This window comes from Delphinus delphis, chromosome 11 (assembly GCF_949987515.2).
Source record: "Delphinus delphis chromosome 11, mDelDel1.2, whole genome shotgun sequence".
NCBI lineage: Eukaryota > Metazoa > Chordata > Mammalia > Artiodactyla > Delphinidae > Delphinus > Delphinus delphis.
In genome coordinates, this window is record NC_082693.1 from 55,355,395 (window position 1) to 55,375,548 (window position 20,154).

General features: G+C 37.9%; 1 protein-coding gene and 1 non-coding gene across 2 annotated transcripts; one reads left to right on the forward strand and one right to left on the reverse strand.

The window, feature by feature from the left end:
* Positions 1-223: 223 nt before the first annotated feature.
* FRS2 (fibroblast growth factor receptor substrate 2) lies at positions 224-16,494 on the forward strand. Its single transcript, XM_060025204.1, has 6 exons — positions 224-320; positions 5,820-5,911; positions 7,443-7,629; positions 8,652-8,810; positions 9,171-9,334; positions 10,705-16,494. Exons 2-6 carry the CDS (start codon positions 5,846-5,848, stop codon positions 11,653-11,655), a joined length of 1,527 nt encoding a protein of 508 aa, XP_059881187.1. The 5' UTR covers positions 224-320; positions 5,820-5,845; the 3' UTR covers positions 11,656-16,494.
* Positions 6,245-6,371, reverse strand: LOC132434630 (small nucleolar RNA SNORA25). The gene has a single exon (XR_009521350.1). It is a non-coding gene; the product is annotated as a small nucleolar RNA SNORA25 (small nucleolar RNA).
* Positions 16,495-20,154: the final 3,660 nt, after the last annotated feature.

A 20,154-nucleotide genomic window follows, 5' to 3' on the forward strand; every position in this document is an offset into this window, starting at 1 on the left:
CTGCATTTTTACTTTTCTTTTGAAAAGGCTGTATTGATGGTACCATGTACACATTATATTAATTTTTAGAATAGATCTTATAAATTATATATATTTTAATCAAAAATTCAGTCTTTTTAGTTTGTTTAAATAGATTAACTGAACTAACAGTGCTGCCAGAAGTCTCATAAGGAAAACTGTTTTTAAAGAAATAACAAATTCTTGACTTTTTCTTGCTAATTGTAGGTTAAGTCAGCAAACAAAGAAAACATGGTGTTTTGAAGTATGATTAAACTCCTGATGCTGCAGCAGAGGCTAAGACTATTAATGGCCAGATCTAGGTAAGTTGAAGTTTACTTTTAAAAAAGTCATTAAGTGCACCAATTACATTTTTTAAACTAGAGATTTTAATAGTGTTTTCTTGAATGCAGTTTTTTTTTGCCTCCTTATATGTTGTCACCTCCCACTTCCCAAAAATTAGGACAATTGGCTTTAATTAAACATGACAGTGTTTACTAATTTAAAATACCCAACACACTTGTTGCAATATTGATCTTCCCAAACAGAAGCTACCTTTTGTTCTTGAATGTACCCTTATTACTTTCCTATGTGGCTTTCTTGAGGGAGTATAGTACGTCTTTTTGTGTTTTTGCTGAGTTATAAACTTGACTGGGTAAGATGATGAGATCACGTGGTTTCTCATCAAGTGTTTACAGGTACTTGTACATATTATTGGGTGTTACATAACTCAGACACTCTCCAGGTATTAATCTGATTGTCATAAATGCAGACTATCTAGTGTCTTGCCTTTCCCCCTGCCTGGGAATTCATGCTTCAGGAGGAGGAGTCAGAGATGTGGGTGAAAACTTCACATTAAAAATCTCCTTCTGTGCTGGAAGATTGACTACAACTGCCTGTAGTCCCAGCTGTTTCACAGTCTTACTCCTACTAAGCCTATTCTTCAGCCTTACTGAGGCCTCCTGTTCCTTTTTGCCTCCCTCCGTTTCTCCCATTTCATCAGCCCTCTTCTTTCTTGCTTCTTTCCTGACCAGACCTGATGGCCCATTACTTCAAACCCCTATATTGCCAATATCCTTTAATTTCCTTGTCTTTTTACCTTCTGACCCTGGGTCAGTTGAACTGTCTACCCTCTGGACTGCTGAGTACAGCTAGAAAAATAGCATAATCTTACTCTCCAGCTTCTGCTAAGTCTCAGCATAGCCTACTTAATAATCCTGCTACCTTTCTTGGGTAGCTTCTCAGAGAATAATCCTCAAGTCCTTCATTGTGCAAACTTGGCTTCTATTTTACCAAAGAAATTTAGGATGATAGGTGTTACCTATTTCTGCTTCTCTACTGTGTTCCACCCATCCTTATTTTCTGCTCTCTCTCGTCAGAGGACAAGGCACTCCTTCTGTGGGCAGACTTCTTAATCTGGGCCCCGGAACTCATCTTCTCTAGCCTCCCCGCTCCGTCTTGATCCATCCTGTAGCCGTCTATGTCCTTTGTTTTTTTCCTATATTCTTTAACCTTTACTGACATACTGATTACTAACCTGCATAAATCTATGTCACCTTAAAACAATAAGTAACTCAAGCAAAATATTTTCTTTTGAAACCATGTCCAACCATACCCTATCACTTTAGGCTTTCCTTTCCAACTGTGTTCTTGAAAGAGCCTTTTCTATTCTTTGGAGGACTACTTCCTTATCTTCCATTTGCTCACTGCTGAATGGCTTCTGCCTCTGCCTAACACTCCACTATGGATAGAACCTTCCTTCTTGACACTTTCTTTTCTTAGTTTGTACTATTCTGATTGTTTCTCTTCTCCTTCACTTGTTTTTCTCTACTCCAGTATTTGCGCATTTGTGTTCCCCAGAATTTTAACTGCAGACTGCTCTTTATACTGTCCTTGATCAGGGTCTTCTGTTTTACAGTTTCAAATACCGTGTGTCCCAATATTTTACCTCTTTCCTCAAACCCATTCTGATGTACTTACCTCTCTATTGCAAGTCTTCCTTTGGTAGTTCTCTGGAATCTCAATTTAACATGTCTAAAACTGAACTAACCACCATCACTTCCTCTCGAAGACCTGAGAAAGTTTTTCCTATTTCAAGTAATGGAACCAGCACCCTTCATCTGCCGCCCTGAAAACTGCCTCTTACTTCCTGTATACCTAGCCAGACACTCAGTGCTGCAGACTTGTCTTCCTAAGTATTTTTAAAATTCATTATTTTCATCTTTATTCCTACTATTGCTGCTCTGGTTTTAAGTCTTTCGCATATTCCATTTTTCAGTAGTCTCTCACTGGCTTCCCTTCCTCTGAGCTAAACTTCCACTTAAAATTACCCTGCAGATGGAGGTATCTAAAATGAATTCCTGACCACCTCACTTTCCTGCTTAAAATACTTCATTGGCTTTTCACCTTGTGTAGGATGAAATTCATTCTCTTTGGAGTGGCATACAAGGATTTTGTGTCACATGGTAGGCTTTTCATTAACTATTTTTGTACTGAACTGAAGCATTCAATGTGAATAGAGCCCCCAGGTAGGTTGTACCACCATTCATATATCCCTGACAAAATCGGAGGTGCTGCCTTAACAGGTCGCCTGTGAAGGTGTCAAGTGGAAGAATGCTTTTTCTACTTCTTTTGAGAAATAGTTGAAAAATATTTACTTGAGGCATTATTTTTTCAGGCAAAAGCCACACTGTAGTAACCATTTAGCTCTTTGTATTCAGTGGTGAGGCTGGATAAGTAATTTCAAGAAGACTTTTTGTTTCTATCCATTATCTGTCTGCTTTAAAAATTTTTTTGAAATATTCTTTTGGCCTCCTCATCTTCTAATTTATTAAACATTTACTAATTTTTAAAAATTAAACATTTATTGAATATCTGCTATGTCAAACAGTATGCTTATTGCCTTAGAAAATTCAGAAGACACAGTTCCTATCTTCTTGGAGATCACAGTGAAGTGGGTGGTGAGACAGGTCAACATTACAGTAGAATGTGATAAGTGCCATGATAGAGTCATGTCCATTTGACTACAGGGACATTGGAAGCAGGCTAGCTTCAAGTTAGTTGGAGTCCCAGATCCCTAGGTTGTTGTTCAGGATGCTTTATGGTTTGTCTCATGCTTGTGTTACAGCCTACCCTGCACTCTAGTCGTACTAGATGCCTCACTTTCTCCTGAATACATTGCCACCTTTCATGACTTTTATCGTTGCACCTAATTTTTTATCTTGTCTCAAGTGCCTATTTCTGTTTTTTGCCTAGCACACTGTTTGTGCTCACCTTTTAAAGTACCAGCTCAAATGGTGCTTCCTGCCCTTCCTAACCCAGAAAGTTAGTTGCTTCTTTCTCTGTGCCCACGGAACTCTTCTTATATTCTGATATGAGGTTTATCATAATGCATTATCTGTTGACATCTCTGTCTTTCCCTTTAGATTCATGGCTCTTCAGAGGTACATCCTGTGACTTAGTCATCTTTATACCATGATACTTAACTGGCATATTAAGACACCAAATATGAATCTTGTTTTTCTTTTATGTAACAAGATTTTATTTATCCTTATGTCATCACACATTTTCCCTATATAAATTTATTTGTTTACGTTTTTAATTGAAGTATAGTTGATTTACAATGTTGTGTTAGTTTGTGGTGTACAGCAAAGTGATTCAGTTATATATGTATATATATATAATTTTTCATATTCTTTTCCATTATGTTTTATTACAAGATATTGAATATAGTTCCCTGTGCTAAACAGCAGAACCTTGTTGTTTATCTATGCTATTTATAGTAGTGTGTATCTGCTAATCCCAAACTCCTAATTTATCCCTCCCCTACCCCTTTTCCCCTTTGGTAACCATAAGTTTGATGCTATGTCTGTGAGTCTGTTTCTGTTTTGTAAATAAGTTCATTTATATCATATTTTACTTTCCACATATAAGTGATACCATGTGGTATTTATCTTTCTTTGTCTGACTTACCTCATTTAGTGTGATAATCTCTAGGTCCATCCATGTTGCTGCAAATGCCATTATTTCATTCTTTTTTATGGCTGAGTAGTATTCCATTGTATATGTATATATACCACATCTTCTTTATCCATTCATCTGTCAGTGGACATTTAGGTTGCTTCCATGTCTTGGCTGTTGTAAATAGAGCTGCTATGAACATTGGGGTACATGTATCTTTTCAAATTAGAGTTTTCTCTGGATATATGCCCAGGAGTGGGATTGCTGGATCTTATGGCAATTCTCTTTTTAGTTTTTTAAGGAACTTCCATACTGTTTTCCATAGCGGCTGCGCCAAGTTATGTTCCCAACAGTGTAATAGGGTCCCCTTTTCTCCACACCCTCTTCAGCATTTATTATTTGTAGGCTTTTTAATGATGGCCATTCTCACCAGTGCAAGGACACCACCAAATATGAGTCTTAATTTAACTTTACTATTTTACTTATCACTTCTTTTGGTTTATACACTAGTATCCTTTTTTATCTGCTTGATCCTTACACCTGCCAGCATTCTTTATCTTCCTTTAGTGCAGTTCGTTCAGCTCACAAGAGACTTAGAGCACCTCCTGTGTGCTAGGTATTGTGTTAGGCACAGGGAATGCAAGAATGAATAAAGTCCATCCCTGCTGGGAAGGAGCTCAAAGTGGAGGGAAGTAGATAGATAGGTAAACAGTCTATCACAGTTTTTACTGAGTAAACAGTGTGAAAGATGCTGTGATACTGGGAAGCTCAGGGTGCTTTGGGGGTACACAAGGAATATAACTTGCCCAGTTGGTGGGAGTCAGAGAAGGCTTCCTGAAGGCACTGTACTCTGAAGTTGAATCTTGAGAAAGGAGCAGCATGGAAGGGTGTGAGAGAACAAGATGCTCTGGGGAAACTGTTTAGTATGGCTGGGTAGGACTCAAAGCAGAGAGGAGGGAAGAGGTTAGACTGTCTTTGTAGACAGAGACCAAATTGTGAAGGACCATGTGTCATACTGATGAGCTTTGCATTTTTTCCTGAAGGTAGTGAAGATCTGCTGAAGAATTTTAGGCAAATTTTAATCAGATTTATGTTTTTAATGTTTAATAGCTTCTTATGCTTCCTTCTTTCCCCCTTTTTTCAAATACTGTCACATCCATTTTCATTCTTTCTCTTGTTTGTAAGTGAAGTTTTGAATTTTTCCTTTGTTCACTTGCAGTATTCTTCAACACTTAATGTCACTGTAACCACTTATCTCTAACCTTCTGTGGGAAGGGATTAGATAGACACACTCTTTCAGTTTTGCCAGTATTCTCTGTGTTAAGTTACAGCTTGAATTTTGAGTTGTCTTTCTCTCTTAATGAACTATTCCAGATTTGTTTTTGTGTCTTATTAACCAATTTTGTCTGTTGGGATACGTAAAGAATACTACAATGCATGGTATGAATCAAAATACTTGCCAAGCCAGAAGTCTAGCATCCTTTTGGAAATTTATTAATAAAGAGGGACTGAAATTCCTAATAAGCCATAAACGGTTAATTCCATGAATGACTTTATTTTAATAGTGTTATGTGTGAGAACTTAAATTGGTTTCTTTTAGATAATTTTAAAATAGGCAGACCGTTGCAAATTAAATTTGAGATTTCTGTGAAGTCTCCCTCACAGAATTCTTCTTCTTGTTGCTGAGTAAAATTCTCCAGCTAGTTGTGTGAAATCTAGCTCTAGCCATTTATTTCCTTAGGCTTAGTTTTCCTCATCAAAATAACACAGGGCTTATGTTTGATGATTTCTAGAGTCTTCTTCTGTTTTTTGACTTTTGTATCTTACATCTAATAATTTTTTGCAAATTATCTTTCATGTAGTGCTCACATGGTCTTCTGAAGAAGCCATGGGTAGCTGTTGTAGCTGTCCAGATAAAGACACTGTCCCAGATAACCATCGGAACAAGTTTAAGGTCAGTAAAAACTGGTTGAGATGTAGCTCTCACTGCCTACCTGGATGCTCTTCTTTTACTTCACTTAATTAACATGTCTTATTATTTCCTCACTTTTGTATTCAGATCCTTTTATTTTCCTTTTTTGTCCATTCTGCCTTTTCTTGTTTTAACAAATGATGACAACATTTCTTACTGACAGTGTGAAATCCTCTTTTCCTTTTCCTTTGGTCTTCCATATCCAGTTAGAGCCACACAATTCTGATAATACTGTCTTTTTTTTTTTTAACTTGGAAGACATTTACGTTTATTTTTACCTTTCGACATCACCAATCATGGATATGAGTGCCTAAATCTTGTATCTCCATCAGGAAAACATAGCACTAATGAGTGACTGTTATATCCTCTGAAGAACTCAATCTTTGGTCACAGTGATAAGAGCCCCTGGATTTGGTCCCATCAGCCCTCTTTGAAATGACCTACTGATAATACTGTCTTTAAAATGCCACTTTGTAGGTGCCTCTTCAGTCCTGTCACCAGCTCCCAGTCATTGTTTAATGCTTGGACAATTTCATAACTGAACTCTATCTTCAGTCACCTCTGTGATGCATCCTGCAGTTGACATCAAATTAATCTTCCTCCTTCATCATTCTAAAACTTCAGTGGTATTCTGTTACTTAGATGCTAAGTGCTCTATTCCTTACTCATCCACAGTCATTAATCTCTCATATTGTGACCTCATTCTGCTGTAAATCATAGCCACTGGATCACACAAACCTAGGTATAAGTCACAGCCCTCTTGCTTCATAGCTTTGTTACCTTTGGTAGGTTACATTATCACTAAGTCTTTGTTGATTTGTGTGCAGTGGAGAAAATACTGTTACCTGCAGTTTAGGATCAGTATTAAATGACAAAAACACAAGTAAAGCACTTTGCCCAACCCAGGGGTATAGTGAATTCTCCCTAAGTGTTATCTGTTCTTTATAGTCTCTGGCCATTTTCTGAAACTGAGCAGTGCAAAGCCTTCCCTTACATGAACTCAATGCCAGTCCTGTCCTGATCTCTCTGAAACATACCTTCTTTGTCTCTGCTGTAGCACTGCATCTTCAGGATGTGCCCCCTAACTCCTGACCCACCAGTTCTCCCTCTTAACTTTATTTCCTGTCTAAATTTAATTATACCCAAGGCCCAGCTAAAGTCCCTCCTCTTTTTATGTGAAGGCTTCTCCAACAACCCTCCGCCACAGTTCCTGCATTTCGCAGCCTCTGTTGCACTCATTTGTTAGTTAAGCATTTACAGTTTTGTGGTGTTTTTCGTGTTTGTGTATCTTATCTCCTCAGTGGGAATGTGAGTTCTTTGTGGATATGAACTGGGTATTACACTGCTACATAATCCATGCCCTAAACACACAATTGGTTGTTGAATGAACTAACAAAGGAACCAATAACTGAACCAATAAGCAATAGTACATTTTCCTGACAAATTAGTGAAATATGTGCATAACTGTCAAGTGGGAGCATTAAGTTAGCACTAATTAAACTTTATTTTTTAGGTCATTAATGTGGATGATGATGGGAATGAGTTAGGTTCTGGCATAATGGAACTTACAGACACGGAACTGATTTTATACACTCGCAAACGTGACTCGGTAAAATGGCACTACCTCTGCCTCCGACGCTATGGCTATGATTCGAATCTCTTTTCTTTTGAAAGTGGTCGAAGGTGTCAAACTGGACAAGGTAGGTAGAGCCTTTATTTTTTTTTTTCTCCAAACATTATCATATTTGAAATAGCATTCTATAATTCAGTTATTCTATATGTAATGTTTAATATTTTACTTTTATCCAGAATAAAAAAATTCTCAAATAAGTGGATTATTTAAAAAAGAGACATCGGGCTTCCCTGGTGGCACAATGGTTGAGAGTCCGCCTGCCGATATAGGGGACACAGGTTCGTGCCCCAGTCCGGGAAGATCCCACATGCCGCGGAGCAGCTGGGCCCATGAGCCATGGCCGCTGAGCCTGTGCGTCCGGAGCCTGTGCTCCGCAACGGGAGAGGCCACAGCAGTGAGAGGCCCGCGTACTGCAAAAAAAAAAAAAAAGAAAAAAAAAGAGACATAGTACACTATGTATTCATTTATCAAGCATTTATTAAGCCTGTTTTCTATGTCCAGAATTTTGGCTTATATTAAATTTAAGATTTGCAGTAAGTAAATGATTAGTCCCAGTAAATTGCCTCTATGTCTTTACTGTTGTAACTCTGGGAAAAGAACCTAAACTTTGGAGGCAAACAGAACGTACTTTTATTTTTTGCTACCTACTTCTTGAAAGTCCTTGGGCAAGTTGCATGACCTCTGACGCATCAAATTTCTTCTGTATCAGAGGGCAACGGTAATCCAATAATTAAACAAGGTAATGATTGTAAACCACAGAGCAAGGGCCTGTCAAGTGATAAGGAATTCCCTTGGTAATGGTAAGTTGGGCTCCCCCTGCTGTTAAAAAGCAGACTAGAGTAAGTTTGCAAATCTTGTTTTTGTCTTCCTTATTTTGAGCCATCACCCATGGACAAATGAAAATTATTCTGTGAACTTTTGGGTTTATGTTTTGAAACAGGGAATATAATTAATTTATCAGACATTTATATTAAAGCCTTTTCTTGCTATTGGTGCATGGAATGCTTACTTTACAAGTTTGTTCTTCGTGTTCTTGTGTCTTTTTTAAAGATGCAGTGACCATTTTTTTCTTCTGGTTTGTATTTGTAGGAATCTTTGCCTTTAAGTGTGCTCGTGCAGAAGAATTATTTAATATGTTGCAAGAGATTATGCAGAATAATAGTATAAATGTAGTGGAGGAGCCAGTTGTTGAAAGGAATAATCATCAGACAGAATTGGAAGTCCCCAGAACACCTCGAACACCTACAAGTAAGTGTCCATTTTCCTTCTTCTATTATAAACTATAGATTATGGTTTTTTAATCTATAAATTGTTAGGAATTACCATTGGCTAACGTAAGTATAGTGGTTGTGAGTTTTAAAAAACTTAGCTATAATTATAAACATTTTAAATATTTTAAATATGAAAACATTAAATGTTTCATATTATTTAAAATGTGAGTGGAAAGTTAGAGTGGAGGTGGTATGCTGTTTTGCTCTGGTTTCTCATATGTCTTGCCAGAAACACCTTCCTTAAACCTCTCAGTGCTGATTGTATTCTCATTCATTTTTATTCTCTGTGCCCTACCCCTGTATCCTTTCTTAAACCAATAAACAAACAAAAACTCAGCTCCAGGGTTTGCTGCTCAGAACTTACCTAATGGATATCCCCGATACCCCTCATTTGGAGACGCTTCATCCCATCCTTCAAGCAGACATCCTTCTGTGGGAAGTGCACGCCTGCCTTCAGTAGGTGAAGAGTCTACACATCCCTTGCTTGTGGCTGAGGAACAAGTAAGCATGTCCTACTGTCTAACATATTGTGTGGGGTTAGAGTGTTATTGTGCCAACACTTGAAGGTTTTAGTTTGAATTTTAGCTGTCGCTATTTGTTTATGACTTGTAGTGAAGACTCAGAGGAAATAGCATGTATTTTCTGTCATATACCCAAATATATATAGGTGTTGAGGGAAACTTAGCATTACAGTAAGTTTGTGGGTTCACAGGAGAGGTGCATCTATAGATAAAGACGGACATAACCAATGGCCAATTCAGTTACAGTAACCTCCAATGAAAGCTTTTTATGTTACAGTTTTTATAGTTAGTGGACTACTAGCAATAAGGCAGATTTTGTTGTGTTTTAACAGAGCAATTTAATATTCCTGACTATTATATTTTCATTTTAGGAATGAAGTTAGCTGGTTAACATTGTCTATGTATTACTTAGTTATACTTATCTTTTGTCAACAATATGGTTGTTTATCATGAAGAAATTTTTACTGTTTTGAAATCCATTTGGTTGTGTTCTTTACTTGTTAAATGAGTTCTTATTTACTATAATTAAATTTCCCTTAGTTTTGAATTTTATTTTTGAGGTTTTCAAATGTTATGTATAGACTTCTGAACTTTTTTTATATTGTCCCCCCCGCAAAATACCACAAACTTTTCTAAGTAGCATTAATTTCCTGGTATCTATTTTATATCTATGCATTTTACAGAACTCTTATTGAATCTAGTAGGGTCTGTTTCTTTGTATAGTCAGATCATCTATAAATTATGATAAATTTCTCTCTTCCTTTTTAATACTTGTTATTTCCTATTTCTAAATCAGGTTTTAATGCATTGATGAGAATTTTAAAACAACATCAAAGTAATAATCCCCATTTGTTCCTGAGTTTTTATTTTTTCTACAGAATGCTTATCATGTTTCACCATCACATGTATTTTGTTTTGTTTTGTTTTGTTTTTGTGGTACACGGGCCTCTCACTGTTGTGAGAGGTCTCTCCCGTTGTGGAGCACAGGCTCCGGACATGCAGGCTCAGCGGCCATGGCTCATGGGCCCAGCCGCTCCGCAGCATGTGGGATCTTCCCGGACCGGGGCACGAACCCCTGTCCCCTGCATCGGCAGGCGGACTCTCAACCACTGTGCCACCAGGGAAGCCCCATCACATGTATTTTAAAGCAGTTATTCTTTTATCAAGCTAGGAAGACATTTCTACATTTCTCCCACCTCCTCCCAACCTTTTTGTTGGTTAAAAAAACAGGTACAAAAGCTTTGAAGTAAGAATATACTTAGAAAGTTAATAAAATTAATAGATATAGTCAGGCAAATTTTTTTTCTTTTTAAAGCAAGTTTACTGATTCACTTTCTTCTTTTGTTTTAGGTACATACCTATGTCAACACTACAGGTGTACAAGAAGAACGGAAAAACCGTGCAAGTGTGCATGTCCCATTGGAGGCGAGGGTTTCTAATGCTGAAAGCAACACACCAAAAGAAGAACCAAGTAATATTGAGGACAGGGACCCTCAGATTCTTCTTGAACCTGAAGGAGTCAAGTTTGTCTTAGGACCAACCCCAGTTCAAAAGCAATTAATGGAAAAAGAGAAACTGGAACAACTTGGAAGAGATCAAGTCAGTGGAAGTGGTGCGAATAACACGGAATGGGACACTGGCTATGACAGTGATGAACGAAGAGACGCGCCCTCTGTTAACAAACTGGTGTATGAAAATCTAAATGGGCTATCTCTCCCCAGTGCGTCAGGGCTCAGGAGAGGTCGTCTGCCGTCCACCAGTACCTCAGATACCCAGAATATCAACAACTCAGCTCAGAGAAGAACTGCATTGTTAAACTACGAAAATCTACCATCTTTGCCTCCTGTTTGGGAAGCCCGCAAGCTAAGTAGGGATGAAGATGACAATTTAGGACCAAAGACCCCATCTCTAAATGGCTACCATAATAATCTTGATCCAATGCATAACTATGTAAATACAGAGAATGTAACAGTGCCGGCAAGTGCTCACAAAATAGAATATTCAAGGCGTCGGGACTGTACACCGACAGTCTTTAACTTTGATATCAGACGCCCAAGTTTAGAACACAGGCAGCTCAATTACATACAGGTTGACTTGGAAGGTGGCAGTGACTCTGACAACCCTCAGACTCCAAAAACGCCTACCACTCCCCTTCCACAGACCCCTACCAGACGCACAGAGCTGTATGCTGTGATAGACATCGAGAGAACTGCTGCTATGTCAAATCTGCAGAAAGCACTGCCACGAGACGATGGTACATCTAGGAAAACTAGACACAATAGTACTGATCTGCCCATGTGAGCCCAGAAACCATTACATTGTTTGCACCTTTGTGAAGTTTTAAAAAATGAAGATGCAAGTGCTTCATTTTTATTTCTAAACACTAACTCCTTTTATAGACTGATAAAAAATTTTTTTCTGACTATTTCATGTGCTTCTTTAAAGGGAAATTAAAATGTAGAGCAGGTACTCATAAAAGAACACTAATTTCATTCTATACTACTCATTACTGTACAGCAGCATTCCCATTTTCACAGTGCCTATTTAAAATGAGAATTGAAGTGAGTGACATGCTGGTCAATTTTTATTAAGATTCTGGACTCATGCATATCATTCACGTCTAAGTCATGGTTGGCATTTAAAGCATATTATAAAGCCTCTTGATAATGTGCATTGCTAACAGATAACTCTAGGCTTTGAAAGTACTATTTGTAGATTTACTATTCATGGTATGTGACCTCCAGCATGTAACATGAGGAATCCTTTATTTCATTAATTGTAGGCTTTTTGACTTGAGCCAGGACATATGTATGGAAATAGAAGTACCACACCTCCTATGTACCAGTCAGTTCCTTAGCCTTCAGCGTTTCTAGAAAGAGCCCTACGTTCGTGAACATGGTTTGCTGTTGGTGTGTTGAAAGGCAGGAAAGAGACGAGGTTTTCTCTTTACTCATCTCATGGTGTCATTTGAAAGGCATGCCCAGATATCTTAGTCAGAATTACACATAGGCTCAAGAATCAGTCTCAGGTCACTTTATCCAAAAACATTTGAAAATCTGAACCATGATCTCTTGAAAGTTTCTCTCCTACAGATTATTAACAGTAAAATTGTTTTCTGGAGGCATTTGTGCCATTAGATTGCCATTTACCTTCAAGTTTTTCCTTTGGTGTTTGGGATGTCTAATTTTGTTGCTTCATGTCTTTTTCAATTTAGGATGTTTGAGTTTGTATATAGTTTTGAAATTGGATTATGTGTTCATTTTTGTTTAGTTTGCATTTTTGTCAAATTGTGGTTTTGAAGGTTCATTTGGAACTTACTGTTATTCTATAACAGGGTTGCCCTTGTCCAGTATTTATTTATATGCCGTTTACTTTTCAAGTTGATAAAAGCATTCTCACAATTTTAAATTTCACTTGTGTTCATAGGTGATCTCTTAAGCAGCTGAGAAGAAAAAAAAAAGGAAGCTACTTTTAACATGCAAATTTCCCTAAAGGTACTGTGTTTTCTCTGTGGGCACTCTCCCAGCACTTTAGCAGTGATCCCCTCAGTCACACGGCTGCAGCTGTACTTTGCCCACTGTCGTGCTCCTCAGCTCTGCTGTCCTTTCACTCATAGCTGGATCTTGGGTTATCCCTTGATTTTAATAGAATGTTAAAATTGTTGCCAGCATAGCAGGTACAGTGGAAGTCTTATAGCAATGACATTGTGTCATAATTTAGGATTGAAAATGAATTGAAGTTTATATAAACTGATGAGAGTCCATATGTCTAGCTCTTGGAAAATCAAGAAGTTTCCAGTTTCCCAAATCCTAGAGAAGATAAGAGCAGGTAGAGTGGAAAGAAGGTTAGATATCCTTGCAAAATACGTCGCTGTCTCCTCTAAATATGAGGAAATTTGAGATTTTGGTCTGGATCTACCAGATGTAACTAAGGTTAATTTAGCATGAAAAATTTCAGTCATATAGCATCCAATCTGTTCCATAAATGACCTAATTATAGGACAGTGAATGGATTAGCAAAATAATAGGGTGGGACCATTATAAAGAAAATAAATTATTAAAGATGTCTTTATCATTTTTAGTGCCACTGGTTTATGTGCATAGCAGAATCTTCTTTCTTTTCTGTGAATTTGGTGCTTACCAAAGTGTTCACTGTTCTCTAAAAAGAGAGCAGTGGTATAGGTATGCAGTTTCCATTTTAATGTATTGTTCCATTTATGCTTTATTCTGAGTAGATTGCTAATTGTGCCAAATTTATGTGATGATTTTTGTAATGTGGAATAAGAGTTATGATGGAACCAGTGCACATGGTTTTCTCCGAAACAAGCAGTCAAGACAGAACGTTAACCTCCAAACAAAAGGGCTGACCTATTTACTCATTTTGGAGGTTGGATACTTTCTTTTCTTACTTTTCCTCAGCCTTTTCATTTTTCCTTCCAGATTCTGATTAGTTTTTATATTTTTTTAAGCAACTATAATATAACCATTGCAATTTATTCTTTCAATACTGTGTGCTTTAAAAATGAAAATGGGACCAATTTGTCTGCTAAGAATTTGAGTTTTAGGTACTACGAGTATTAGGGAAGATGTATACAACTGGTATTAATTTCTAAATGTCTCTGGAAATCACCTGTGTTCCTATTTAATTAAAAATAACATAGAACACTATTTGTCCTCTGCAGTAGTCTAGTAATGGGCATTAAGCTCTGTCCTGGAAGAATTGTACCAATTACTGGGTGCATTTTAGAATGAGATATTTTATTGGGATATAATTGTGGCCATATGTTTCAGATTTTCTGAGACAGACCTAATTTTAGATATTCTGTTCTGTTGATAGATCATGTGATCCCACTTTTTGGTTTTGGAAATATAGTCATTGATCATATGCTTTTCCCCTAATAGAATCCTGTTTTATCCATATAGATCGTAACAGCTTTTATCCCAGACCAGGGCTGGAAACTGATATGGGTATTACATGTGTTTTTTCTTAGTGTGTTTTATTTCCCAGGTTCATCTTCCTTTCAAAATGAAAATATGGTGCCTTCCCTCCCTCCAGGAAGATTGGCAAATAGTTCCTTTTATTTACTGCTGCTGTGGAGTGATGAGATATGCACTTTACTTTTGAAGACTCAGCAAAAAGCTTTTCACTTCTCAGTATATCCAGAATAGATCACATTTTGGACTTCAGAAAATTTGCCAAGCAGTCTTTGTTTTTACAGATATTAATGTTGACCCCACAGTTCAGTGTTGTGAGTCAAGCTAGTGTTTGTGTATCCCTCCCCCACCAAAAAAAATCCGTGGCGCAAAGTATAAAAATGTACCTCAATAATGTTCTATTAAAAATGGGACAGGGGCCTTATGTTTTCATAATTTCCCAATAATGTGCCACCATATTTTTGCCTCAAGGTAAAGGTCTTAACAAGCTAAAAAATACATCCCATTTCCCCTTGTGCTGTTCCTAACCCATAATGTCCAAGTGTTTTGTGCAATGTGTAGTGTGTGTGTATAAATATATATATGTATATTTGTATATACATATATATATATCTATCTATATATATATATCCTTGAAATAGACATACCATCAGAGACAACATTCAGAAGTAACTGATGTATTGGCATCTCTTTCTAATCTCTGATATGTGAGGTATATGGTACTAAATTACCTTTTCCCTGATGTTTGCCAAATTTGAATAAAGGCATTGGTACAAAATCACAGAATGTATAGGAAATGTTTTTGGCTTGAAAAATTAACAAATATTTTATGACATACCACAATATACTCTGCCCAAACCAGCACCCTATTTTTCCTGTTCTTTACGTCCCTTTTCCCCATCCCTACATCCTCTTTTTTTTCTTTTTTGGTGTAACACAATTCTTTTGTAGCATCATTACAATTGCAGTTCTATGACAATTGGACAATAGCAGCATGGAAACGGACTGGCATTAATAGTACAGTAGTCACCAGTGTGCCACATTTGCATTGGTAAATGCAAAATACACATTTTATAAAGGACAAATTTTGTGTTATGTTTTTATTTTCATTACATTGTATAATATTGTAAGATTATGTATGTCCTAATTTGCATTATAAATGTTTTTTTCCTACGTAAAGGCATAAATATAGCAACTTTGTATAAAGGTAGCTTATTAGATTTTTAATTTTGTCTTTTATAAAAAATTGTCTAACAGTGGGACTAAAAAATTGTCTAACATTGCCAAATTGTAAATGAAATATGAATTTTACCCCCTATAGTTAATTTCGTTTATAAGCATTCCATATTTCTCTAATAAAAGACATAAGTGATACAGTACTATGCATAAATTGTATTTTAATGCTGTTTCATATCAGCATTTTAAATTTTGGTTTGCATTTTTAATATTGGCAAAATTTACCACTGTTGATCAAACCTTGTTGTATATGTAACAACATCTTTTGCCCTCTAGCCCTCCCCACCCTTGTTCTCTATTTCTCCCTGTCAGTGCCAACTTCATACATTTTGTAGCATGGCAATAAAATATAACTTTTACACTGAGGCCAAGTGTGGCTTTTTGGAGGATGTGGACATGGGAGGATTACCCTCTAGTTGTTCTTTGCATATGACTTTTTGCCATATAAGCCATGTTTCCAGGCATGAGGAAGTTATCTCGTATATGATGTGAATGTACTTTTAAGGACAAGTGTGAATGTGCTTTTAAGCTTAATTTTTGTCCTAACAAATAAGAACTAATTTTTTATTTTTGGAAAAGTCAGAGTTCTTGAAGTACAGTCAAACCTTTATTAACTGGAGTACTTAAAGAATAAGCTAATAATTGAATTTAGTTCAACAACGGCTAAGCAACACTTTTTAAAAATCCTTATTTATTGTAGAGTATTAATATACCATCCTAAAAATTATATATAAAATATGGTTTAATTTTAGATGATTTAGCTTCTTGCAATGACTTACTGTTGTCATTCTGGCATAAATCTCCATGACGAGGTACTCAAGTTGATACTGGAAGCTGAGCTGACTATACACTAACCTTAAGCATTAGCGAAAAACTGCTTTGTTGAATAAAATCTGATCGGAGTTCTTATGGTTACTTCCCCCCTTATTGCCTAAAGTAGATTGCAATAAAACCCCAATAAAAGTTTGGTTGGATGCCTATTTAAAGTTTCACTGTATTTATACCTCACACATTTCTTGAAACTTTATAAGAGGTTTTATTCCTTAGTCTCATATCACTGCCTCCATTTTCAAAGTTCAAAGTGAAATGAAATTTTACGTATTTGACAGACTCTCACAGTTTTTATCTTCTTGGTCATTTAAACTAGTAGTACTCAGGGCTGGGACTCCAGACCTGTTTTTTGTCACTGAGTGGCACTGCAAAGCCTATTTCGGTATAGCTCAAGAGGGAGATTATTTAAACAGTAAAGGGAATAGACAAGTCCACAAATGATTGGGTGCTTACTGTGTACCAGACACCATGGAACACAGAAATTGGTTAAGATGTGACAGAGACCACATCTTGCAAAACTTAGGTGTGTATTCTCAGAAATTAAAACCTTTTTTTGGATTATTTCTGTATTTTTCCTTTGAGCTCCGTTGAAGACAGTAACTGTTCACATATTCTTATTTAATGAATGAGCACAAACTAGGTCCTGTGCTAGTAATAAAGATAGTAATTCTTGTTCTCAAAAGAATTTGTAGTTTAGAACAGCCCTTCTAACTGAGGGCAGTGCCCTTCCTCCCCCCAGAGGACTAAGCCCTAAGATATAAATTAGGTATAAGGAATTACCATCTCTGTGATACCTCTAGAATAGTAGTAGCTATATACTTAGGAGAATTGAAAAAAATTATTCCAATGCTGAATATGTGATGTGATAAAGGCACATACAAAGGAAGGGCATCTAACTCAGCCTGAGAATGGAGATTTTCGAGAAGGGCTTACAGGAGGTAATCCCTGAGGTGTTTGATGAGGGCAGGAGGGGAGAGGATATCTTAGGGAGAAGAAATACCATGTGCAAAGGCACAGAGGTGTAGAAAGATCACGATGTTCAGTGGTGGCCAAGGTTCCATATGCCTGGAGCATAGGATGCAAAGGCAGTCTGGGGGGATAGAGAAGGGAGAAATGAGAGACATCACATAGGTATAGAATGCGAAGGAGTTTCTGTTTTACTCAAAATGAGGTGAGACAATTTGAAGGGTTTAAACATTGGAGAAATAACATTTTATAAAGATGACTGAAATCAATATGGAGGATAAAATAGAGGACATGGCATTTTAATAAGGCAGGGAGACTAAAATGGAAGCAAAACTGGATAAATGCTTTTTCAAAGGCATTGTTAAAGGAGTGTTTAGGTTATCTGTTGCTGTGCAACAAGCCACCTAAAAACTTGGTGTCTTAAAACAAATCATTTTGTTATTTCTCACATTGCTATAGATCACAGTAGGCAGGCTTATGGAACCCACCCCAAATTACAAAACTAATATATGGAAGAGTTGAAATCCAAACCTGCGCAGTCTGGTTCCTGAAGCTGTTTAGCCTCTGGCATACAAGAGTGACACCAAATGACACAGGAAAGGAGGAAAAGTCCAAAACACACGCAATAGAGAAAGGACAGATTGCTGGGAGCTCCCTCATAGGGGGCTCCTCCTGGCTGTCTCTGGCCTCTGCTCCACAGGTGGCAGAGCCTGCCTCCCAGTTCCCATCCAAGAGCCCCTGGCTATGCTTCTCCCCACCGCCACTCCAAAGACCAGCAGGGAGGGGGCGCTGGCTTCTCCATCACCCATAATCTCAGACTTGCCTGCCAGAGGACATATTTCCACATGTGATTTTGCCTACAATAAAAACATATGTTTTCAATATTGTGCAGGTATCTTAGCGCCTTGTTATTGTGACTTCTCATTACACTGCGATTTGAGATCTGCCGGTTGAGGTACATTTCCTGAAAAAAGAGCAAGTTTTCCCACAAAGAACACAAAACTCTTGGTAGATTTATAATAATTTGTCCAATCTGAACACCCCTTTTCATGATAGACCCTGCAAATAGTGTAAACTGGGGTCAGCAAACTTTGTCCGTAAAGGATCAGATAGTAAATATTTTAGGCTTTATGGGCTATAGAGTCTGTCACAACTACTCAACTCTTCCATTGTATAACTCTGTATTGTATTGCCCAGTATAAAAACGAGTTTGCTTGTGTTACAACCAAGCTTCATGGATGTCAAAATATAAATTTCATATAATTTTAATGTATCACAAAAGTTTTTATGTTTTCAATCACTTAAAAATATAAAAATCACTCTTAACTCTCCGGCCATACAAAATCAGGTGGCAGGTTGGATTTGGCGCCTCATGGTTTGTCAATCCCTGGTGTAAACTAACCCTCTTAGCATATATCTGAAGGGTAGAACAATTAAAAATTGAAAATATCAGGACTTCCCTGGTGGTCCAGTGGCTAGGACTCTGCCCTCCCAATGCAGGGGGCCCAGGTTTGATCCCTGGTCAGGGAACTAGATCCCACATGCCGCAACTAAGAGTTCGCATGCTCCAACTAAAGATCCCACATGTGGCAACGAAGATCCCGCATGCTGCAACTAAGACCAGGCGCAGACAAATAAATATATATTTTTTTAAATTGAAAACACCCACCAATGTTAACAATTGCCACAATCCAAGAGCTTGCTAAGAGATCAGTTACTCAAAGGGAGAAAAAGGTATCAGATGCAAAGCTAAACATTTTTTTTAAGTACAAAAATTTTGCTTTAAATGTCCTAGGGGTCAACTTAGAGAAAGTAGAAACTGTTCTTAACAAACGGAAATATTTGGGATTGATTTTGCTCTTTACAAAGACATTATGTAAGAGGATATTAGTCATCTCTACAACTGTGTGTTGGGGGGAGGGGAGAATGAGTGAAATGCAAAACCTCCTGAAAGTGAGCAAGCCGGACAAAGTAAAAGTCTCCATCAGAGCTCACAAAGACCTTGTCCTGGACAGCCCAATTGAGAACAGCGTTTTACAATTCAGTAAAAGAAATATGTCTTCCTCCATCTTAATAAATAATGTTTAAAATTAAAATAGCAATAAAATATTATTTAGGAATATAATGGTAAATGTTTAAAAAGCTCAAAAAGTTGAGAGTGGTTGCTTCTGAGGAGAGGAATTAATGTGGTTGGTGAATTATGTTTTCCATTATTAGTGTTATTGAGCCCAAGCTCGCGCTGCTTGCTGCACAACAGGCCAGTAATCTGGGGGCGAGTTGTTGGGGCAGGAAATAATGACTTTAATCGCAAAGCTAGCGGACCTTGAAAGGGGTGGGCGTGGGGGGGGTCCCCTGCGACGTCAACCAATGGCTGAGCGGGACTGCTACCAGTGGCTCTCTAACAGCCACGTGCCTGCCCCACCTCTATTACATTAGTATACAACACTTTAAACTCTGTACATGTAGTACTTTAAAGCAACCTTTTTTAAAGGTTAAATATAAGAAAAAAATTAAACGTGCGAGAAAGAACTCCGTTGCTATGGCAACACCCACAGCGCAGCGTCCCTCCCACCTTGGTGAGTTCTACTCCAAACCTCCGGGCCTCACGCAAAATCTCCAACCCTTCCCTTCCTGGTCCCCAGCGGGTGCCTCCAAAGGGAGCGGAGCGCCAGCCGAGGCCCCGCCCCTCCAGCGGGACGCGCAGCTTTCCCGAACCGCTGGGCTCCCCTCAAACGCTGTGCCCTCCCTTCCCCCAAGGGCGGTGCCAGGGCGAGCGGCGCGCCGGCCGGGGCTCCGCCCCCTGCGGCAGAGCGTGTGGCGTCACTTCCGGTCT

Coding starts and splice junctions, on each gene's coding strand:
- FRS2 (XM_060025204.1), top strand. CDS start 5,846: ATGGGTAGCTGTTGTAGCTGTCCAGATAAAGACACTGTCCCAGATAAC. Junction 7,630..8,651: donor AAGGTGTCAAACTGGACAAG/GTAGGTAGAGCC, acceptor TTGTATTTGTAG/GAATCTTTGCCTTTAAGTGT. Junction 9,335..10,704: donor TGCTTGTGGCTGAGGAACAA/GTAAGCATGTCC, acceptor CTTTTGTTTTAG/GTACATACCTATGTCAACAC.